The sequence below is a fragment of the Nicotiana tabacum genome, chromosome 11 (assembly GCF_000715075.1).
Source record: "Nicotiana tabacum cultivar K326 chromosome 11, ASM71507v2, whole genome shotgun sequence".
Taxonomy (NCBI): Eukaryota; Viridiplantae; Streptophyta; class Magnoliopsida; order Solanales; family Solanaceae; genus Nicotiana; species Nicotiana tabacum.
The window spans coordinates 11,227,446-11,251,869 of record NC_134090.1 but is presented as its reverse complement, the minus strand read 5'-3'; the positions used below and the strand labels follow the sequence as shown (position 1 = coordinate 11,251,869).

The 24,424-nt window shown below is 36.4% G+C and overlaps 2 protein-coding genes across 11 annotated transcripts; one reads left to right on the top strand and one right to left on the bottom strand.

The window, feature by feature from the left end:
* The first annotated feature begins 439 nt into the window (after nt 1–439).
* Nucleotides 440–8,596, top strand: LOC107824971 (beta-hexosaminidase 3-like). 10 transcript variants are annotated; one of them, XM_075224772.1, is made up of 16 exons: nt 798–852; nt 1,374–1,439; nt 2,248–2,579; nt 3,214–3,288; nt 3,449–3,484; nt 3,583–3,694; nt 3,869–3,939; nt 4,364–4,494; nt 4,578–4,643; nt 4,749–4,849; nt 4,934–4,993; nt 6,172–6,205; nt 6,931–7,029; nt 7,103–7,162; nt 7,368–7,618; nt 8,262–8,596. In XM_075224772.1, exons 3-16 carry the CDS (start codon nt 2,250–2,252, stop codon nt 8,426–8,428), a joined length of 1,593 nt encoding a protein of 530 aa, XP_075080873.1. In that variant the 5' UTR covers nt 798–852; nt 1,374–1,439; nt 2,248–2,249; the 3' UTR covers nt 8,429–8,596. The 10 variants fall into 10 exon arrangements, with proteins under 10 accessions (XP_016507280.1, XP_016507277.1, XP_016507275.1 ...); XM_016651794.2 differs by lacking the exons at nt 798–852; nt 1,374–1,439 and adding an exon at nt 440–475 and having other exon boundaries at nt 2,241–2,579; XM_016651791.2 differs by lacking the exons at nt 798–852; nt 1,374–1,439 and adding an exon at nt 536–706 and having other exon boundaries at nt 2,241–2,579.
* An 809-nt stretch (nt 8,597–9,405) lies between these two features.
* On the bottom strand, nt 9,406–18,142 carry LOC107824972 (endoglucanase 12-like). The gene is made up of 6 exons (XM_016651795.2): nt 18,004–18,142; nt 17,122–17,550; nt 12,675–12,982; nt 11,121–11,718; nt 10,548–10,720; nt 9,406–9,996 (listed from the first exon to the last, which is right to left on the bottom strand). Exons 2-6 carry the CDS (start codon nt 17,543–17,545, stop codon nt 9,595–9,597), a joined length of 1,905 nt encoding a protein of 634 aa, XP_016507281.1. The 5' UTR covers nt 17,546–17,550; nt 18,004–18,142; the 3' UTR covers nt 9,406–9,594.
* Nucleotides 18,143–24,424: the final 6,282 nt, after the last annotated feature.

Genomic DNA, 24,424 nt, shown 5'->3' with positions numbered 1-24,424 from the left:
TTTACAATTCTTATATCCGAACGCCCACTGATTTCGAAAAATTAAAAATTTTTTTACGGCCAAACGGGCAATCTTCCAATATTATGATTATCACGTGCAAGGCACGTTTCTTTCCATTTTTTTTCCTCCAAAAGGCGTTAACTCTTTACGTCAATACTTGTATCATAAACCAGCACGTGAACAGACGTTAATTCATAAAAGCGGGATAATTTTTTTTCCTATTTTATCTTTCACGACAATAATAATTTATTGAATTTAAATTATTTATGTAGAAAAAGACAGAGAAAAGGCTTGTGCAGAACAGAGAATCACAAGGGGACCAATGTCTTTTTCCTGACAAGACAATGGGTACAATTTCATGTTTAATAATAATATAAAAATAATAATAATAATAATATTACTATTAATTTTTTTTTCAAGATTACTTAAAACCAATGTTGAAAGATTAGACATGAATGTGAATATGATTACTTAGGTAATAATAGCCTTCTCTATCTGTTTCCCACATGTTCTCTTTAAGTTGTTCAACTAATAAATGTCACCTTTTTCTTATCCCTTTTGATTCTTTAATAAAATTATATATTTCATCATTAGTTCCTGGATTGTATTTGATTCATAATCCAGGATTTTTCTCTCTTGGGATTCCAAGATTTTTTATTTTGAAACTTTGTGAAGATTCACATTTGATATAGAGTTTGGTTTATCTGTAAGTATATGTTAGTAGAAGTATAAATATTGGTTCTTTTATTTTTCCTGAGCAAGTTTGTGAGTTCCAGTCTCTTGTAGAGCAAGGTGGGAAGTTCTTGGAGGGAAGGATGCCGAGGGTTTATTTGGAAACAGTCTCTACCCTAGGTAGGGGTAAGGTCTGCGTACACACTACCCTCCCCAGACCTCACTAAGTGGGATTATACTGGGTTGTTGTTGTTGTTTTATTTTTCCTGAAAGAATGGTTTACTTATTTTAAGGTTGATTTTTTACTATATGTGAAGGGGAAGTGTAAAGATTGTTCTTTTATTTGATTTGCAAGAATGTGTTACTTTCTTTGGATTTTTACTATATGTGAAGGGGAAGTGTAAAGATTGTTTTTTAATTATATATATTTGATTTGAAAGAATGGAGTTTTTTTTCTTGCTTTCCTTTGTTTTACTGCTGCTGTTTTTGATTATTTTAAAGAATTTTTCATTCCCGCCCCCCCCCCCCCCCCTCAATTGGGGTGGGACAAGGGGCTGATAATTGCATTTCTCTGATAGGTTTTTCGCTGTTTGGTTTTAGAATCTGTAAGCATGTTAGTAGAAGTATAAAGATTGGTTCTTTTCTTTGCCTTGAAAGATTTGGTTACTTATTTTAGGCTTTGTTTTTACCAAAATGTGAAGGGGAATTGTATTCTTGAGCCGAGGTCTATCGGAAATAGCTTCTCTACCTTCACCAGTAGAGCTAAGGTCTGCGTATACACCACCCTCCCGAGAGCTTACTTGTGGGATTACACTGGGTTTGTTGTTGAAGGGGAAGTGTAAAGATTGTTCTTTTATTTGATTTGAAAGAATGGAGTTACCTTTTATTTATTTTTTTGCTTCACTTTTTTATTAATGCTGTTTTATTTGATGATTTTGTTACCAATTTGGCACCTTTTTTTTTTCCCCATTTGGGGTAGGACAGTGGCTGATAATTGCATTTCCATGATAGATAGATTTTAGTATCTGTAAGTATATTAGTAGAAGAAGTATAAAGATTGGTTCTTTTCTTTCTTTTAAAGAATGGGTTATTTTCAGCTTGATTTTTATTATATGTGAAGGGAAAGCGTAAAGATTGTTCTTTTCTTTGATTTGAAAGAATGAGTTTCTTCTTTTGCTTCACTTTCTAATTAATGCTGCAGATTTTAATGATTGTTTACCAATTTAACACTTTTTTTTTTCCATTGGGGATGAGACAAGGGCTGATAATCGCATTTCCCTGATAGATGTTTATTTCTTTTTTCCGTTTATATGGGGTGGGAGTGCTGTTGGTTTGCTTTAATTCATTGATGATTTTTTCTTCTTGCATTTTATTGTTTATTTATACAATGCTATGACCTTTAATTCATGCTAACTGGTTCTAAAAGTATGAGAATTTTTGTTTATCTTTTAAGCTAAGCGCCTCAGGTTCAAATGTGTTTCCTTTTTCTTGGAGCTAATATTACCAGTTTATGTATTTTTGTTGTAAAGTTGAATGTCTGATTTTGTTCATTCGATTTCCATTGCTAGAGTATAGTGATGGGGAAGTTAGGAGCGCAGAGCATATTATTTGCAGTTATCGTTCAGATTCTAGTAATATCAGCAGCTGCTAATATTAAGAATTTGAGGATATGGCCGATGCCACTATCGGTTAGCTATGGACATAGGACTCTTCAACTTAGTAATGATTTTGTGCTCAAGACTGAAGGCAGCAAGTATACTGATGCCTCTGGAATTCTTAAGGAAGGTTTTTCTAGGTTACTTGATGTCGTTAAGGTATCTCATGTCGTTGATGCCAACTTCTCTTATGTTGGCCCCTCTCCGGTGCTAAAGGCAATTCAAGTGGTTGTCCTTTCTCCAAGTGATGAGGTAATCTCCCGGATGAGCTCAGAAAATGATCTCATAGCTTTTAGTTCTTTGCTTTTAGCTTGGTTACTTTGTCGTTATACGGTCATTTAAATGGTAAATAGTTCTGCAACTCAATGAATCTTTGTCAAAGGAAAATAAGTAGTATGTGGGATGAGCTTTGTTACTCTGCCATTTGAATCAACTTTTCAACCCCCCCCCCCCCAAACCACACACACAAAAAAAGAAAAGGAAGAAGAAGAAGAAAATGATGGGATAGTTATGCACATCACTTCTGAGATGTCAGTTGTTTCACTAAAAAATTTATGAACTCTTACTTTCCACTAAAATAATCCTCCGATATGTGAAGTTTCTAAGTTGCGCTATTTTGTGGCACATTTTGACTGGCTTGTGGATTAATAGTTTTGCAGAGGATAACACATGATGACTTTTTTTAATTTATTATTGGAGCAAACTACTGAATTTTTTTTGGTAGATTGCACATTAGGACTTCGAATTCTAATAAACTGTCTCAGTCAAATGAATTACTGCACACTTTAAATATTTCAGGTGCTTTCATTCTGCTCAATTCAATCTTTACACATCTTTCCTTGAATGGCATTTTCTAAACCAACTGATAAAACCTTGTGCGATGCAGCTACAATATGGTGTTGATGAGTCCTACAACTTGACCATACCAGCACATGGAAACCCAGCCTATGCACATTTGACGGTATATATTATCAGCTTTTCTCTGTTGATACTATGATGCATCTCTTTTACAAGATATTTTGTAAATGCATATCCCTGTAACACTACAGCAGTATTGCCAATTGTTTTATGCTTTTCACACTGGAGAATCTGCAGTTTCTGATAGTCATTATTTAATGCAGGCAAAAACAGTTTATGGGGCTTTGCATGGTTTGCAGGTTTGATGCTTCTGTCCAAGCTGAACAGCTGTTAGTAGTTAGTCAATTATATTTTGCTTTAGTTAGATTCTCTAATATTTGTTTTGGCATCCCGACAGACATTTAGTCAAGTATGCCATTTTAACTTTACAACCAGAACAATTGAAGTTCATCAAGTTCCGTGGACCATAGTTGATCGGCCAAGATTCTCTTATCGAGGGCTTTTAATTGGTGAGAAGTTTCTCTAATAATTTTAGGGACCGTTGCTTTTACTTATTTCATCTTTCTTTTTTAGTTTAACTGTTAACACAACGAATACTATCCAAGTAATAAATTTACCATGTCATATTCTGTCAAGTTCTCTTCTGAATTTTAGCTTTGCTGATATCCTTCATCGTCTTACAGACACTTCCCGTCACTATCTGCCATTGCCTGTGATATTGAAGGTTATTGATTCGATGGCTTATGCAAAGCTGGTATAGTAACATTTCTCCGACTAAATAATCAGTTACTACTTTTCTAGACCTCTTTAATAATTTTTTACTTCTAATCTACTTAAATTTTCCTGTCTGAAAACATCTATATTTTAAAGTGGATTTCTTTGCATCCTCACCGTGGGAAACTTGCAAGAACTGTGAATAATATGGATAAGATGTCAAAGTCGGTAATATGGATAAGGTGTCCTGCTTAACTCCGTGTTGGACTATGGGAGGTTTTTAGGCGAAGAATTTGGGTGATGTCTTATTCTTGTTGGTATTCGAGTCCTTATTATGTTAACAATTTGATGATGTCACTAGAAGCATTCCGATGCCTATTGGCAGCAGTTCGTGGGATGACATGCATATATCTTACTTCTTGTTGATTACCAAGATTCTGATCCCCACAATTTGCTCTATACAGAATGTGCTGCACTGGCACATTGTAGATACACAATCATTCCCACTTGAGATACCTTCATATCCGAAACTGTGGAATGGTGCTTACTCAAGTTCAGAGCGGTATACTGTAGCCGATGCTGCTGAGATTGTGAGGCACGATATTTCTTTCATGCTTCTTCATTCTTCTTCCCTTGTCTTTTCATGTGCAAACAACATTGAGCATTTAAGAGTTGCAGATATGCACGAAGACGTGGAATCAATGTATTAGCTGAATTAGACATTCCAGGACATGCTCAATCTTGGTATGGGGTGATGAAATTCTATTTGGAGATTAGTTGTTGAATCAAATTTCAACAAGAATTTTTTTCCCTTGCAATCTAATCGATCCAGCAATTGTTCAATTTCAGGGGTAATGGCTATCCTTCTTTATGGCCGTCAAAAGATTGTCAACAGCCACTTGACATAAGCAATGATTTCACTTTCAAAGTAATAGACGGAATTCTCTCAGGTAATGCTCACAGCAAATAACTTCATGACCTGTACGAGTCAAAATAGTAAACAATTTATGATATGGAAACTTTCTGTGTTTCAGATTTTAGCAAGATATTCAAGTACAGATTTGTTCATCTAGGAGGTGATGAAGTGGATACAAGTAAGTTAACATGTTCAGACCACTGTCCTGACTTGGTTGTATTCATATTTCTTCGTGATATGGTCTATCATTTTTGTTTGAAGAAATATTATTAACAAGATAGAGAATGAAGCAGTTTTGATCAATGCTCAAAAAAGCTTATCGTTTATTGCAAAAATAATTACTGTCTAATAGCCTGTTTGGCCAAGCTTTTTTTTTGGCCAAAAGTGCTTTTTTTTTGCCAAGCTTCCGGAAGGGAAAAAAGTGCTTTTGAGGAGAAGCAGAAGCGGTTTTGGAGAAGCATAAAAAAGTAGCTTCTCTCCAAAAGCACTTTTTTGAGAAGCCCTTTGAGAAAAATACACTTAGAAGCAGTTTTTTAAAGCTTGGCCAAACACTAATTACTGCTCAGAAGTGCTTTTCAAACTAATTAGCCAAACACAAACTGCTTCTCACCAAAAGTACTTTTGAGAAAAACACTTTTAAATAAAAGCACTTCTCAAAATAAGCTGATTTTTGCAGCTTGGCCAAACGGGCTATAAGTCATTCAACATTTTATTTGAAAGGATACTCAATAGAAAACAGGGTTTTAGTGTTCGACTGACGCTCGCAGGAACTTTGAATCTTTTCTTGCAAAAATTTTACTAAGTGATTAAAGTAATAATACGTATGCAGGCCCCTTTATCAATTTTCAGACCTAAATATTACCCTAACACATGTATTTGTATCAGGCATTGACTTTAGTCTTCAATCTCTCTTATAGCTTGTTTGGCCAAGCTTCTCCAAGCTGAAATTTTTTTAAAAAGTTCTTTTCTTCCAAAGTTGAAGTGTTTGGCCAAGCTTTTCGAACAAAAAAAAGTGCTCTCGAGTAGAAGCTGAAGCAGCTTTGGAGAAGCAGAAAAAAGTAGCCACTTTTGAGAAAAATACACTTAGAAGCACTTTTTAAAAGCTTGACCAAACACTAATTGCTGCTTAGAAGTGCTTTTCAAATTAATTAGCCAAACACGAACTGCTTCTCACCAAAAGTACTTTTGAAAAAAGCACTTTTGAAAAAAAAACACTTCTCAAACTAAGCTGATTTTTCGAGCTTGGCCAAACAGGCTGTTAGTCGAGTACTAATCCTTTTTTGCTTGTACTGTTTACTGATCTTAACTTTCAGCAAGTTGAAGGAACTGAAACATGCAATTGAATGTTTCCTGCAGGTTGCTGGACGTTAACTCCTCGTATAAGAAAGTGGTAAATATTTTTTGCGATTTTATTTTTGATATTGTACTGTCAGGATAGGGGTAACGTCTGCGTACACACTACCCTCCCCGGACCCAACTTATGGGAATTCACTAGGTTTTCTGTTCTTATTGTTGTACAGTCAGTATTGCCTATCTTTTACAAATTTTCTAAGTCAATCAATTATTTGAAGCTTTCATTCCTTTTACTGCACTTTTTTTTTTTTATGTCAGTACTCTTATTCAATTATTTCTTTTTTTATATTTTAGTTGTTATTCCCGTGGACAAAAACACTGGTCGATGGGTATGTCATTATATGAGCTCTTCTAAGCTACAATTCAGATCAAGCCATTTTCATTTAGGTGGCATGTTAAGTGTTGCAACTCTCTTAATCATATCGATTACTTAATCTACAAAACCTTTCAGTGACTGGAAGTACTTGCCAATTAGTTTCGCGGAACATCATTGCAAGATGCACACCCAGACTCAATTAAGTGGCTGAATATTACATATAGAGTAGAAATAACACAAATTTCTAACCGACTGAATAGTGAACATCATATTTGTGCTTCTTCAATCACTTAGATTCTGTGTATTTTATCCTACTTCATCATTCTATGATTGAGATTTCCCCAATGCCTTTAGCCAGATGATCTTTGCACTACTCTCAGATAATATAGAATTCTCTCCTCAATATTATATTTGACAAGTTTGTCTGACCATGTTCTATTTGACAGGTTGAAGCAAAACAAGTTGAATGGAACCACTGCTTATGAATACTTCGTCTTGCGAGCGCAGAAGATAGCTTTATCTCATGGATATGAAATTATAAACTGGTAGGAAGAACTTTTGTTATGAGCTTTCGGAATTCTAACAATAACTGGTTTAACTTCATCTTCAAATTTGCAGGGAAGAGACGTTCAATAACTTTGGAAATAAGTTGAGCCCAAAAACTATAGTTCACAACTGGTACGTTCTTTTGTCGTGTTGTATAAGCTGGAAGCTCCATATTAGTTCATATATATTCAGTTGTCTTTTTCATCTCCTTTATTCTTCTCCATCAATTAAAGTGATAGAGAAAGTGAGGAAGTAGGCATTACCAAGTCAGTTGGAAAACGTCTCCTAGAACCAATTGATGGACTAACAACCTTGTGCTCATATTATGTCTGGGCAGGCTCGGGGGCAGTGTTGCTCAGCAAGTAACTGCAGCTGGATTGCGGTGCATTGTTAGCAACCAGGACAAGTGGTATTTGGACCATATAGATACCACATGGCAGGATTTCTATTCAAATGAGCCACTAACTAATATTACAAATCCCAAGCAACAACGGCTGGTTATTGGGGGTGAGGTATGTATGTGGGGTGAGCATATTGATGGATCAAACATCGAAACAACCATTTGGCCTCGCGCAGCTGCAGCTGCAGGTAGTCTTCTCTCTCTCTTATTGAATCTGTCTTCCTGAAATCTAGATTCTACCTTTTTATTAGTTTTACAAAGTAAGTATCTTTGATATGAAAAGGTCCGGAGCAAGAAAAAAAAAAGGTCCAAAAGCTAGAGAATTTGAATTAGACTAAAATAACATCCTCTACAAAGAGCAACAAATCTTCAATATACTAATTTGAATCTCATCGGGTGCTCCAAATATATTTTTTTTGTTTTCAGAAAAAAAAAAGAACATAAAAGTCCCTTTAGTCTGATCAGAAGTATTTTTCATCTTTCAAATGCCGTTGGGTTTTTCAGAGGAGCCACTTCTGTGTATTCTGTCTTGTCCTCCTCCTAATTTCTACATATGAAGCAATGGCATACGTCAAACACTGTTGGGGAACACACACGTCAGATATTTTGTGCTGATTTTTAAGATGAACTAAAGCTTTCTCACTAGTCCTTCTTCTTGCTACTTTTGCAACAGTAGTCATAGTTTCATGTGTATTAGACTATTAGTTATGACACGTTAACACATATTGCTCCAGAAGAGGATAGTCTCTGAGTTGACACGTTAAATCCAATCGTCTTTCTCGTGGTAACAATTCTTCTTTGTTATTGCTGGTTAACTTGCTGCCACAAAAGAGAGGCTATGGACTGCTTATGACAACCTTGCCAAGAATCCAAGTCAAGTTACTCGCAGGCTGGCTCATTTTAGGTGCCTATTGAATCAAAGAGGAGTGGCTTCTGGTCCATTAACTGGAGGCGGGCGAGCTGCACCAGAAGATCCAGGTTCTTGCTATCAGCAATAATTACCTGAAGTGTTATTCTTCCTCTCATTCATTTATCAGTCCCAGTATACTAAGTTAGAATCATATATGTGTTTATGCATTGGAAATTGTCGATATCAATTGTAAGGCAACTCTCTCTGTTGTAATTCTTTCAAGAAATATAGAAGAAATATCCGCCTTATCTATGAATTCACTGGCATTCAATTGTTGTCTCACAAGAAATGCTAAGGCAAATCTAATTTCAATGAAACTGAAACTAAACCTAGGTCTTTTCAGTTTAGAAAAAAGTAATCTCAAAGTAGTTAACAAAAGTAACATTTGAGTTTAACGAGAAGAAAATTTTGATAAAGGTAAACCTAATTTCAATCAGACCTCAGATTACAAGGTAAGTCTTAGGACCCTCCAACAGAAACCAATTAATGAAGGTCCGCTGATTGACTACTACATCTAGGGACGACAGAGTAGGATTGACCCGTAATACAAAACCTCTAGGCTTAACCTTTCCCTTAATACTAGAATCGAGAATCGAAACATAGCATATGAGGTTTCATTAATTGAGGATACATAGTAGGACATATAGTAGAAGGACATATATTATAACATAACATGAAAATTGGTTCCGGAAAAACTTGGCTTTTATAGTGAAGTGTTATTACATATGCTGTTATAGAGAGGTCTGATTGTATTTCCAAACTTCACCTTCAAAACGCATAGATTATATCTTCAAAAAAATTCTCGAATCACGTGTTTTTCTCCTCGTAAGACCAAGAGAAATGAATAAATATGATTTTTTTTTAAAAAAGAATCAAATCACATCATCTTTGTAATAGGTAACTGCCTCTTTTCTTCTGAAGTTGTTGGAATTACTCGTAATAAGATATTGGCTACAATTGAAAAGGTCTTATCAATAAAATTTCCATTTATCCGTGATCTAGGTATAGGTAGCAAATCATTCTATATGGTTATGTAATCGCTTCTATTGAAAAATAAGTTGATGATGCCATGCATGTACTTGAAACAATTAACAAAAGAAATTAATACAAGAATTTTATTACGCCGCTGATGTCACAAGATAAATAGAGTTACAACAACTCTTTAATCTCAGAAATTTTGTACATGGTGATGGGGATATCCAAATAATAGGAAAATTTTAAGTTGCTGCAGTTTTTCAAGGCAAAATTTGCACTTTATGGTTTCCATGGTGGAGGTGGGGGTGGGCTCATTGGATATAAAGGTGGAACAGCTGAGAAAATGGTATTTTTGTCAACGCCATAGCCACCACTGCTGGTTAAAGAAACCAGTGCAGCAACTAGTCCTGCATTTCCTGCTAGTGTTGGCTCTGTATAGCTGAAATTTTTGCGCGCGTCTTTGAACCTATCAAACTTATCAGGTCCTCCTACCATAGCTCCTGTTATGTTATGAGGATTGGGATTACTGGTGTCTCTCCATTTCCACCCTCCAGTGCATGAGTACTTTGTTTTACCAGAGGGTATTGATGCACCCCTATGATGTACATGCCTTGGGAATTTGTTTCCATACCCTACTACATAGCTCATCTTCAAGGGATTGTCACCTAAAATATAATTCATCTGTTTTATGAAAGCAAAAATGACAAAATGTTAGTACATGATGGCATGGGCGGGTTTATAGCCCCAATCATGGGTACGTGAACTCATGGTCTCACCGTCAAACTATGTATTTTATGTATGTATTTTTTAGAATTAGTCTAATACTATCCGTTGGCACCCATGCTCCAAAAAGATTGAATGGTGCACTTGGTTGAATATTAAGTAATTTACCTTGAGGAATAAGGATCAATTTTCACTTAATACTATTTTTCTACTTTTTTTTTGTGGTGCACCCATATTCCAGAAATTCTAGATCCGCCTTTGCGATGGTGGCAGTTTTAGTGGCCGAAAAGTTAAAACATTGGCAGTTTTAATGGCCCATGTAAGCAGTATTTCGATAGCATAATGTCAAAATTACAATGAGTTTAGTTCCAAGAATTCTAAGGGTTGAATCCACAAAATTTAACTTCTGGATCCACTTTGCATGTGATGAATGCTTTTGTTGTATATTTCTAACTGTTTGCGCTCTACTGAATCTGATCGAATATTGAGAGGGCGAGTGATGTGCAAACCTGGGAAGTGGCAAAACGGCGAAGAACATCCAAGGAGATATAGGTAGGGCCACAGTTCCATCCTGGAACACCAGTGGCATTCATGTAATCAACAAAGAGTGATGCCAAAAATGCTGCATTGGCCACATACTGTAACGATTGTCCACGGCCATGATTCAACTGGATCAGTCCACCTAAACAAAAGTTACGATGTGTTCAGTGCTAAGAACATTTAAGGTTGAACCTATCAAGTTTAAATTATAGATCCGCCTCTGAAAATCAGGAGTCAGACCACTTCGTAGAATAATTGAACAAGCCTATCCCGGACCAACAACAAACCTAGTATAGTCCCACAAGTGGGGTCTGGGGAGGGTAGATAGTATGCAAACCTTACCCCCGGTAGATAGTACGCAGACCTTACCCTTACAGTGAATGTAGAGAGCCTGTTTCTAGTAGACCCTCGGCATGAGGAAAAAGCCTATCCCGGACCAATTAATAATTTTTGCTGAACTTGTACCTAATGCAGCAATTTTTCCTTAACTAGGATTATATATGACAAGTTCTTGGAAGAGGATAATAGTTAAGGCATTTTACCTTTGGTGAAGTTGAAGACTTGGTACCTCTGTAGGTAGGAACACATGGTAAGACTAGTGACGTTGTGATAGCTACTCAACATTTCCTCATAAGGGTAACCTGGATTCAAGAATATCCTCATCCTAGTTAACAGCAACATAGCTGCAGGCAATTTGTTATCCCAGCTCAACACGCTTAAATCCGGGATCATGAAAAACGCCTTGGAATTCTTGGACAATCCAGGATTAGTCGCCAACGATATATAAGTTTTATTGCCAGTAGCATAATATAGCCAAGCTGATCCCCACATGAACTCGTCGAAATAGTTTGTGGAGTTGTAGAAAGGTTCAATGTAAGGATTTCCGCGGCAATATGAAGTCCGTTTGCCAAAGTCACGGGCGAAAGCAAACAGGGTCTCTGCTCCTTTAACGAGCTTTCTTGAATATTGTGTGTTGTCGCGGAATACTATGGAGGCTGCAGCCAATGCTGCTGCCATTTCACCGGCTAGATCAGGCCCCGAATTAGCTGTTTGAACAGGGCGTTCGTAAGTCATGTCTTCTGGCCTTTGCCAGCAGTAGTGATCATCTGGTGTTCTTGAATTATTTAGAGAACCACCAACCTGATCAGGGAACATTGGAACCATAGTTAAGTATGGAGTTCCAACAGTAATGCCAAGTCATACATTTAGCTTAAAACTTCACTTCAGTTGATTTTCCTATCTGTCATTCCACTCAATATAACATGATCTTTTGACTTCAAGAATACTGCTACAGTTACCTCTATAGAATCTAACTGAATACAAAACTTAACACACTTTTTTTTGTATGTGGTAGCAAGAACATTTTACATAAATAGGCCTCAGCTGGCAAGTGCGCCCTCCAACTTTAGGTATGCACAAGTAGGCACCTCAACTTGGCTCCACCGTCAGTTGAACACTCCAACTTATAAAATATTATCTAAACTTATAAAATAATCGTTTAGACACCTCCAAAATTTATGTGCCACATCAATGCCATGTCAGCATTTGTGTTTAGTGTTCAACTTTATACAAGTTGAGGTGCTTGCTTGTGCACACCTAAAGTTTGAGGGCATACTTGCTAGCTGAAGCCAAGTGTGAGGGCTTGTTTATATATTATGCCTTTCCCTTTCTCCACACCGATATGGGGAAATGACTTCCCTCACTTTTGAGGGGAAACCACTATTTTTTTTTTTTTTGGAAACTTTCAGGAAAACCCGCAGCTGCTACAACCTCCGCCCTTTGGGTGAACACTCTGTGCGCACCGGGTAAAACCCCCATTGTGTAATAGCCTGCAAACCACATATGGGATGCAAATTGCACAGGGCTTGGCTCAACCCAGAAGGCATTGAGGGGAGATCGATCCCAGGTCATCTGTATGGATGACCACCCTCCAAGCCAATTAACGACCCTTAATAAAAACTATTTTGTGGAAAAATATTTTCCTTTGTCCAACCAAACATGAGAAAACATTTTCAAGGAAATAATCATACCAACTCCTGAACTCCATGCATATAAAGTAGAATCACAACGCTTAAAAAATCGAAATTTATAGTTACCTGGCTATAAATTTTGTCAATTTTAGTGGCAGTGGAGTTGAAAGTACGAAGCAAGTAATCAGTGCCCCATTTGATGAGATCTGTGACATGATCATACTCTCCAATGGCTCTGTACTTGTGTTCATATTCAATGACACTCCAACTCAACATTGTCATTGCAAATGACATTGGAAAGTGAAATTTTGTGTTATCTCCAGCATCATAGTACCCTCCAATCAGCCCTCCTTTAACGTCTGTGAGTTTTGATCCATCTTTTAAACCTGAGTCTCCTCTCCATGGGATCCCATTGCTTTTTGGCAATTTTCCAGCTGCAATATGCAAAGACCAACAAATTCTCAGATTAATATGTAACGAGTGTAAGTTTCATGCACTGATGCTATAAAAAATATATAACCAGTCAAGTCATTTATAAGGTAAAAAGGCAGCCCGATGCACTAGCTCTCGCTATGCGTGGGATCGGGAAGGGTCGGACAACATTGGCTTTATTGTATGCAGTTTTATGTTGCATTTTTGCAAGAGGCCGTTTCGACCGTGGCCTCATGGTCACACAACGTGTGACACCGCAGGCGAATCCCACATCGACAAAATACGAGAGAGATACTGGGTATATAAATATACAAACCTTAGACCCTAGTGACGCGTTTTAAAGCCACAACCAAAGCGAACAATATCACTAGTGGGCTGAGCTGTTATTTATGGTATCAGAGCCACTCCGCGGGCAACTTTGAACTGTGGTGGGGCAAACCTCAACGAGGACGTTGAGTCCCTAAGGAGGAGAGGGGTGTATGTGACACCCCAGACGAATCCCACATCAACAAAACACGGGAGAGATACTGGGTATATAAGTAAACATGCCTTAGATGTGACACCCAGCCGAATCTCACATCGACAAAACACGGGAGAGATGTTGGGTATATAAGTAAATATGCCTTACACCCTAGCGACGAGTTTTAAAGTCGTGCGAGCCTAGACTCACAACGAACAATATTACTAGTGGGTTGGACTGTTACTCATCGGCAACACATACTGTTGCGTGGAAACAGTGTAAAATATTTGATGTTGTATATGTATATAACTTAAATCAATACATAATATACATGCATAGTTGCAACAAATACATGTAGAGCATGAAAATCAAAAAGTATATATAGGTAATCGATATATTGCACGAAATGATAAAGTTGGAGAAAAAAGAGTAACCGGTCTATCAAAAGAGAAGTGAAACAAATCTTATAGTACTCTCTTTTGTGTAATACAACTTTGCAGAAAATTCTTGATAGTTAAGGGCGTGTTTGGTCACTTATTTTCCCATGTTTAGTTGGTTGGGAAAAAACTTTTTCCGAAAAATATTTAAGCCAATCAAACATAAGAAAATATTTTTCAAAGCATTTAAACTAATCAAATATGAAAAATTGAAAAATATTTTCTTTCATACCAAACACACCCTAAGCCTAAACCGGAAAGGGCTGTAACATCAATCTTAAACCGCATTTTAATCCTCTAGGATCATGTTGCTCCTTTTCACTGGTGATAAGAGATTGATGATTAAAACTAGGTAGATAAATTTAACCTTCCGGGGGAAAATACCTATTGATAATCGTTCAAAATAATTGAGATTAGTAACCTAGAAAATAAGACATATAATATGCTACAATATATTAAAATACATTGATAGTCTAAAAATTAATTTAATTGTATATATTAAACCCAAATAAAATTTTATATAAGTTAAATCCAAATAAAACTATCTCCAATCAACCTCGACGGAAAACATTGACTTTGAAGACGAAAGTGTAAGAAGGAAATCAGTGTGATAAACTGGCACGTTGGTAACGATCTTTTTTTTTTTTAAAAAAAAAAAAATCGCATTTGACCTGCCTATTTAATTAAGAAATAAGATTCCTGTTATATGGGGAAATAGTTCGTCTAATTCCTAAAGTCAAAACATACATTTTTTCCAGGTGTAATTAAAGCAAAATAAACTATAATTGACGAATTCAAAGAATCAAAAGTAATGGCTCCCCACTAACTGATACTAATTTAAATGTCATTCCCTAAATTAGTTGGATAATTCATTAGGTAGGAACTGATCCTCAAATTAATCTCTTTCCATGTTGAAGAACGCCTCAAAATATTAGGTATGAAATCAAAATGATAGTAAAATATTATTTAGAATTGATTTAATTTATCTTAAATTGTTCTTTTTCCCAATCTTACAGCATCTTCAAAATGTATTTAAAAAAAGGAATATTGAGAGAAATAAAGGAAAAAATAACATTTATTATTGGAGTTTGAGGATCATCAGTGACGACACATTAAGGCCGAGTCGTACACGGGAATAGAAGTCTTTTGTTAAATAATTAATTAATGAAAATTTGCTAGCCAATCAAAATCCTATTATTAAAAGTGTCCCCACCAAACTTAGATTTTTCTGGACCCACGTTTTAGTTTGCTGTTTAAGTGCTTAAGATGTTCCAACTTCAAATTCAAAACCGTGTCTACTTTTCTCCTGTTCAGATGGAACCTTGGAACAATAAATTAGTTCAACTTAACCTAGTATTTTTAATACGAAATATATAATTTTAAACATTCAAAAGTCATAAGTTATTAAATTCAGATTTCATAATTTTAAAAATGCAATGAACATCACGATTAATTGACGATACTTCATTCGTCTCAAATTATTTGTCATATTTTTCTTTTATGTGCCCCTTAAAAAATATAAGTGTGAGGAGTTTTGGATTATTTTACTCTTATTTATGTCTTAGTATATAATAACTCTTTATTGAATATTTTACTCCATAAATGAGGAGTATTCTTCAAGAACAATTACTACTATTAAGGATAGAATGAGAAAAAATAATTAATATTGTTATGAACCTCTAAAACCATAAATAATTTGAGACAACTAGTTTGAGACGGGGGAGTATTAGATTAAACTAATTTTATACTCCCTTTGTTTCAAATTATCTGTCATGCTTTCTAAAAATATTAATTTTTTATTTATCATTTTAGAAGTTCAAGACGAAATAAATTGTATTTGTCCCATTTTACTCTTAATAATAATTGTTCTTGAAGATAGAGATACAATCAGACCTCTCTATAATAGCATCCTCATATAACAACCATTCACTATAAAAGCCATATTTTTCTTGGAATCGATTTTTATATTATTGTATAATATGTGTTTTCAATAACAACACTTTACTATCGTAGCAAAAAAATATGGGAATAAACGAGGCTGTTATAAAGAGGTTTGATTGTAGCACATAAATAAAATAGATACTCCCTCTGGTCCACAATAAGTGACCAATTTACTTAAAAAATTATGTATTTCTATTTTCTAACGTAAGTTTTACCAAGTCCATTTGGATGCCTACCAAAAGTCGTGACCTTTGCTATATTTCAATGGATTCCAAGTAACAAACAGCTGCATGCTTCGTGCGAGGAGCAATATTAGCTTATTATTACTTTCCCAATCGACTAACTTTATTTCTTTCTCATCTTTTATACCCTTTTTGTGTTTTCCATATCTATCACTTTCAAACATCACCTATAAGGAAAATGCCTATTTACTATAGGAATATTTTAATTTAAGATGCAACATATTTTAGGTTATTTATTCCTTTTACTATTAGCAAATTGTCTCGTATTTACTCTTAATCATAACTAAGCTCTAGTGTGAATCCTAATCGAAGTATAATGAAGGATAATTTGAAACTATAGTCAAGGTAGACACTTAAATTCTGAACCTTTTTCCTCAAGTATTTTCACACGTGAAATCCAACACAGTCCATTCTGAAGCTCCATTAAAGTCAAAAACAAGAAAAAAACCCTACTTTTGCTAACAACAAAGTTATGAATGACCATAAAGTAACTTAAGATACTTAATATAGTAAATGACAGTTTTACACAAGTTTTGGGAAAGGTCCTAATACAAGGAAGCATGATATAGACATTCTATATTAATAGTGTATAATATAGTTCATTATAAAAATGATAATTTTGTGCCAAATTTATTTATATTCAGGACTATGGTTTGTGATAATATAATGAATGTTATTGATAATGGTATTGTTGGGTATTTGTGATAGTTTTTAGAACTTGTGTGTATAAGTCATGTTTCATGTTTTTCCAAAATAAATTTGAGAAATATGTTTTGTTAACTATGTCCAAACACATTTTCATGTTCACACCAAACTTCACCCAATTAAATTTTTCAAAACAAATTTGGGAATCTATGGCCAAACGCTAGCTTAGTATAGTGAACACATAAATTTGGGCATTTTTCCTAATTAATTGAAGCAACTCGGAACTGTGATCCATCAAGATTAAATGGATAACTTCATGTGAGAAAATCGAATTTCATTAAAAATTCCATTCTCATTAACAAAAAATAAAAACATAAAATCAAATAGGGGAAATTTAAGGGAAGGAGAAAACGTACATTTTTGAGCGTTGAAGAAGAGAAGAGCTTTGTGAAGGGCAATAGTGTAATTATCAGGAGGAGAAGGCCGAGTTTTATGCTTAGGCAAAGTTTTGGCAATGATCGTAGGCAGAGCGATGACGAGAAAAGCGATAATAATTCCATAAATTGTATATTTGAATGCTTTTCTGCTGCAAACAATACATCCTAAATCGACGTGTTTCTTCTTCTTCTTCTCCGGCGGACCTAATAACCAACTCTGTTGCGTTTCATCTAAATTATGCCGATGAGAATATTGATCGTAGTTATTATACTGTTGTTGTTGTTGATGATTTATTGATGCTTTGTCCCAATCCAAATTCCGACTCCGATCGTATTCCTCCGCCGTTGAATCGCCGTTGTTCGCTATTTCTAATGATCCTCCCCAATGATTTGCTGAGTGCATTGTATCTACAAGAGAAAAATTGAAATTAGCTGCGAATTTCGTCGGTTAATCTGTGGCTAAATCGCTGTTAGCTAGCAAAATTTCTTAATAGCCTATCACTAATTCATTGTTGAATAGCTGATTAGTGAGGAATTTTTCTGTTTAATTATATAAAAAATTCGTCGCTAATTCATGTTCTTTCAGTAAGGGGGGAGACATTATGAATTTTTCTGCATGGAGAACGGATGAATTTAGAGTTTTGGTGAAAACAGGGATGAATGAGTTCTTATCTCAACAATATGTGAGTTCACAGTTAAAAATATATAAATATTTATTGGATTGCTTAATACATACTATAGTCAAAGTAAAAATTATTGAGTTTACGTGAACTTATAAATTAATAAATGTGGGAAAAGAGAATTTTGATTAAAGAGACTAAAATTGGAAAATTTTGCAAGCTAATTAAATTGAAAATGTACCTAAGCTTAATCGGAGTTCAAAGCCAAATGGTTGAAAGAAGAAACACTAGCCTTGGTTTCCCTCTCGTGTTCTTTCTTCTACTCAAAGTTTGAATATAAAGCCTACTATTCATGACCCAAAAAAAAGAAGAACCAAAGCATTTAAAAACATTTATTTTCTTAACAAGAAAAAGAAAGTTTTTTTTTTTGTTCTGAAAGAAAAGAAAGTTGACTAACAAATAAAATAAAAAAGGGGTGGGGTGGGGTAGTCCATATCTAGGAAGGTTCCAAATTTATCCCTCATAAATATCTAAGTTTTATTTTTTATACTTGTGGTAGCAGGGCGAAGCTAGAAGTCAAGTTACGGTAAATAGCTTTTACTTAAATAATATATTTATATTAAGAATTCATGTATATATATATTAAATTTAAAACCCAATTATTAACATTTAAAGTCATCGTTCTAAAATTTATAATCCATAAAGTTAAAATCCTAATTCGGCCTCATAACCTTTGCATGCCTTTACCTGAGCTTTAGCCGTAGATTTCACGTGTCAAAATAATTATGATTGTGAATGTAATCGTCTACACTTGATGGTACCTGGTATTAGGTCATAAGACAAAACATCCATTATCTAGATAGTTAAAAATTGAAGAAAAATTTGAACAAATTTGGTTTTAAAATAAAATAGAAATTAAGCGCTATTTACATTGTCATTGAATTCGATTAATAGATTTATATAGTATATGATTTGACTTTGTTGTCTATTACTACTTGGATATTATATAGTTGTGATGGTTTGAGAAAATGACTTTGAAAGCTGGATATGATAGTGAAACCAAGAAAAACCAGCTGCTACCATATAAATATATCATTGTATTTATATATTTAGAGTAGTAGACTAATAGTATACACGAAAATGAAGGCTTTTACTAGGGAAGTTTGAAGTTTTCTTTGAAAGTTGAAACTCAAAACTAATTTCAATAAACATTAAATAAGAGAAAGAATTTGTAAACCAATTGGATTCATTTGCATTAATGACAATATTCTCATCGTTTTGTGCAGCATATTAAGTAGGCATTTGGCTTCCTAACCATTTTTTTTTACTCTTTTTGTGTAATAGCCTGTTTGACCAAGCTTCTTTTGAGGCAAAAACTTTTTTTTTGATCAAAAGTATTTTCTTTTCTAAAATACTAATTGCTGCTCAGAAGTGCTTTTCAAATTAATTAGTTAAACATAAGCTGCTTCTCTCCAAAAGTACTTTTGAGAAAAGCATTTTTGAGAAAAAACACTTCTCAAACTAAGCTGATTTTTGCAGTTTGGCCAAACATGCTATAAATTTACTTTTCCATTATACTAAAAATAGATATCCACTTTTATTTGTCCAGTTTGAAAAACTAATGAATAGTTTATCATTTTATACTTATTTTTCCCATTTTATTAAGTAGGAGTATTTTTCCCATATACTCCAATATGGGTGATATAGTAAATTTACCAAGTTATTTATTATTTCTTAAGGGATATACTAAGTTAATAGTAGACAAGTAAACTTGAACGGAGAGAATATTTAATAACAATACTTTAAGTTGAAAAAAATATAGCAATCCTTTAAAGGATATTTGAGTTTGTTTAGGAACTGAATAAAGAAAAAGAAAACAAGAGTTTGTTTGGAATCAAAATGAGCATAAAATAGTCAATAAATGTCAGCTTGAAAATTATATGGCGACCAAGTAACTGACTTCATTTGTGTGTAATCTAGCCAGGTCCTTATTACCAAGTAACTGACTTCATTTGTGTGCAATCTAGCCAGGTCCATATTAACGGAGGGCCATGATATCTGCATCCCACCGGACACAACGTCACAACTAGTTTGGTTATTTATCTTATCTTTATTTTGCCTATCTAACATTCTTGATCATTTTGTGTTGAACTAATCCACATATCCTTAAAACCGCGTATAAATTCAATTATTATCCATTTCTAAGGGTAAACAGTTTGGCGCTCACCGTGGGGCTAAGGATAATAGTGGTGGTTCGATACAAATTTCCATAACACGTTCTATTTTGCGCTTGTTCTTTAAGGTTTCAATTTCAGGTCAACTTAAAAATGACAAATTCTCAGTCTGTTCACATGAACGTTGAGGCTGAATCTCGCCATCATGGTGAAAACAACAACCCAGTACCTAGCAATGAGGTGCCCCTTGCTGATCCCAACGGAGCCCCAGTTGTCGATCCAATCGATGCCAATTCACAGGTTGCTATCGACGCCCACCTGCTAACTGATCCCGAAAACAACATTCGTGGAGGCGCTCGACCAACTGTTCGAGAAACGCCCGAAGGCGAAGGTGATGGGGTAAGCCTACGACTAATCTTCAAAATGTTGCAGGCTCAACAAGCGACGATAGCATAGCTACAGAATCAAGGCCATCCTCCAGGTAGGGTCGAACCCGAATGGTCCCAGGAAAACACCCGAAGAAATGAGCAGACCATAGAGAGGTTAGGTGAAGCTGAGCCCGGGGCCAACCCTGAGATAATGAAAATGATTGAGGCATTAACGAAGCAAGTGAAATCAGGTGAAAATAAAATTGAGGCCAACGACAAGAAAGTTGAAATGTACAACTCCGGGGTTAACCAAATCCCAGGAGCACGCCCGATTTTGAAAGAACCGGATTCCAAGAAGTTTATCCAAAAGCCTTTCCCACCGAGTGTAACTCCAAAATCGATCCCGAAGAGGTTTCGTATGCTCGATATTCCAAAGTACAATGGAACCACGGATTCAAACGAACATGTAACCTCCTATACATGTGCCATCAAGGGGAATGACTTGGAAGATGACGATATCGAGTCAGTGTTGCTGAAGAAGTTTGGGGAGACTCTGTCAAAAGGAGCAATGATATTGTATTACAACTTACCCCCAAATTCTATTAATTCATTTTCTATACTTGCAGATACTTTTGTGAAGGCCATGTCGGGGCCATCAAGCTCAAAACCAGAAATTGGACCTTTACAAGGTTAAACAAAGAGATAATAAAATGCTCAGGGAGTTCGTATCAAGGTTCCGGATGGAACAAATGTATCTGCCTCCAATCGTCGATGATTTGGCCGTTCAGGCATTCACTGAAGGACTCAACCCCCGAAGCTCCTTGGTTTCACAACAACTTAAACAATATTTGGTAGAGTAGTAGTGGTGACTAGGGTCGACGTCCACAATAGATACCAGTCGAAAATCAGAGTCGAGGACGACCAACTCGGAGCCCTTCTGGGTCTGTTTGTCCCATTAGAACCGATGACAAGTCTAAGAGAGTCATCGATCATATATCAAGACCAATCGAGGACCGATATCAACCATACAGTGGATATAAAAGGGGAAACGGGTTTGGGCGTCACCTCACGAGAAACGAAAAGAGAAATGATCGAGGGTCCAATAGTCGAGGACTGATGAGCAAGAATGGTTTTAACAGGCCGCTCGGGGCTAGGGAAGTATCGAGATATTGAGAATATAACATCAATGTTGATATTATCAGTATCGTATCAGCCATTGGGAACATCAAGGAAACAAAGTGGCCTTGACCATTGCAATCTGATCCTACCGATGATTGCCGGCAATTAAGAGAAAAAGTTGCCCCGTTATTTAATAACGGACACCTATGAAATATTTTGAGTGATCAAGCCAAAAACTACTTCAGAAATAGGGATGCTAACAAACAGACTGAACATGAGAAAACTTAACATGTCATCAACATGATAATTGGAAGGGTCGATGTCCCTCAAGGGCCGATGATAAAATGCATTAAAGTGTCAATCACAAGGGAGAAAAGCACCCGAGATTATATCACGGAGGCAACCATTTCGTTCAGCGACGAAGATACCGAGGGCATCGTACAACCTCATAATGATGCATTGGTAATTTATGTACTTATCAATAAATCTCGAGTTAAACATGAGTTGATTGATCTAGGAAGCTCAGCCAACATCATCAGATCGAGGGTTGTAGAGCAGTTAGGGTTACAAGATCAAATAGTGCCAGCAGTTCGGGTGTTGAACAAATTTAACATGGCATGCGAAACTACTAAAGGGGAGATAACCCTACCCGTGAAAACCGCCGGGACCATCCAGGAAACAAAGTTCTATGTGATCGAAGATGGCATATGATATAACTCTCAATTTGGAAGACCATGGGTTCACAACATGAAGGCAGTACCTTCGACCTTACACGAGGCGTTAAAGTTCCCTACTCCAAGAGGAAAAACGGTATACAAAGAACAGCCGGCTGCAAAGGAGATGTTCGCAGTCGATGAAGAACTCCCTCTGCTCGCCGTCCCGATATTAAGGAACACAAAGCCGACCAGAAAGGTCGAAGTCATATAGCAACCACCGATGTCGGTCCCAGTCGGACCGGAGTAATAAGGAGTTAACGAGGAGGATGATTACGGAATTTCGAGGTCATTCATAGCTCCTAATGATATCAACGGTCGAGGAGCTGGAGTAAGTCATATTGACCGAATACCTACCAGATCAAAAGGTATACCTGGGCACGGGGTTAACCCCCGAGCTCAGGAAAGAACTTATTAATTTTCTTAAAACTAACATATCTTGTTTCGCCTGGACCCATCTTGATATGACAGGGATCCTGCCGGAGATAACCACTCATAAGTTGAGTTTGGACCCAAAGTTCCACCTGGTTAAGCAAAAGAGGAGACCTCAGTTCGAGGTCAAACATCCATTCATCAAGGATGAGGTATCTAAACTCCTTAAAATAGGGTTTATCTGGGAAGTTAAGTACCCGGACTGGTTAGCTAACGTATTGGTAGCTAAAAAAGTAAATAAGCTAAGAATGTGTGGAGATTACAAATATTTGAACAAGGCATGCCCTAAGGATTCTTTTCCTTTGCCTAACATCAATCGGATGATTGACGCAGCAGACGAGTATGAGATACTCAGCTTTCTCGTTGCCTATTCCGGGTACAACCAAATTTGGATGGACCTGGACGACCAAGAAAAGACTTCCTTTATCACTAAATTTGGCACATACTGCTATAATGTAATGTCATTAGGATTAAAGAATGTCGGTGCCACCTATCAATGGCTAGCAAACCGGATGTTCGAAGAACAAATAGGAAATTCAATGTAAGTTTATATTGACGACATGTTAGTTAAGTCATTGCGAGAAGAGGACCATTTGAAGCATTTGTAGGAAACCTTCGACATATTGAAGAAATATAATATGAAGTTGAACCCGGAGAAGTGCACATTCGGGGTCGGATTGGGAAAGTTCCTTGGATCCATGGTATCTAATCGGGGAATCGAGATTAATCCTGATAAGATTAAGGCCATAGAAAACATCACCATAGTAGACAACGTCAAATCCGTTCAGAGGCTGACTGGGCATATAGCTGCCCTGGGCCGGTTCATATCGAGGTCCTCAGACAAAAGCCATCGGTTCTTCTCACTGTTGAAGAAGAAGAATAACTTTTCCTGAACCCCGAAATGCCAACAAGATTTGGATGAACTCAAATGATACCTTTCGAGTCCGCCCCTGCTCCACACTCCGAAGGTGGATGAGCAATTGTACCTTTATTTGGCGGTAAGAGGTGGTAGTAAGTGGAGTTTTAGTTCGGGAAGAGGAAGGTACGAAATTTCCTATTTACTAAGTCAGTAGAACTCTATGCGAGGCCAAAACAAGGTCTCCTCAACTGGAAAAATTGGCGATCGCTTTGCTAAGCGCCTCTAGGAAGTTAAAACTGTACTTTCAATGCCACCCAATATGCGTCGTAACCTCTTACCCACTGAGGAACATCATGCACAAACCCGAGCTCTCGGGCCAATTGGCCAAATGGGTCGTCGAAATCAGCAGATACGATATCGAGTACCGACCCGAACCGCCATCAAATCTCAAATTTTAGCAGACTTTGTAGCCGACTTTACCCCGGCCTTAATACCCGAATTTGAAAGGGAATTACTGCTAACCTCGGGGACTACCTCAGGTATTTGGACCCCTTTTTATAGACGGTGCCTCAAACGTAAAGGGGTCTGATCTCGGCATCGTGTTGAAGCCACCTGCATGGAATATAGTTAAGCAATCTATTAGAACTGTAAAATTGACTAACAATAAGGCCGAGTATGAGGCCATGATATTAGGTCTCAAATTGGCTAGAATCCTTGGGATCGAGGTGATTGAAGCTTAGTGCGACTCTCTCCTCGTGGTAAAAAAAGGCAATGGGATGTTCAAAGTGAAAGAAGAATGAATGCAAAGGTATTTAAACAAGTTACAAGTAGCACTGCATCAATTCAAGGAATGGATCTTGCAGCACGTGCCTCGAGATCAGAACAGTGAGGCCGATGCTTTGGTTAATTTGGGGTCATCTGTCGATGTCGATGAGTTTAGCTCGGGAATAGTAGTATAGCTCATGAAATCAGTGATAAAATAAGGCCACGCCGAAGT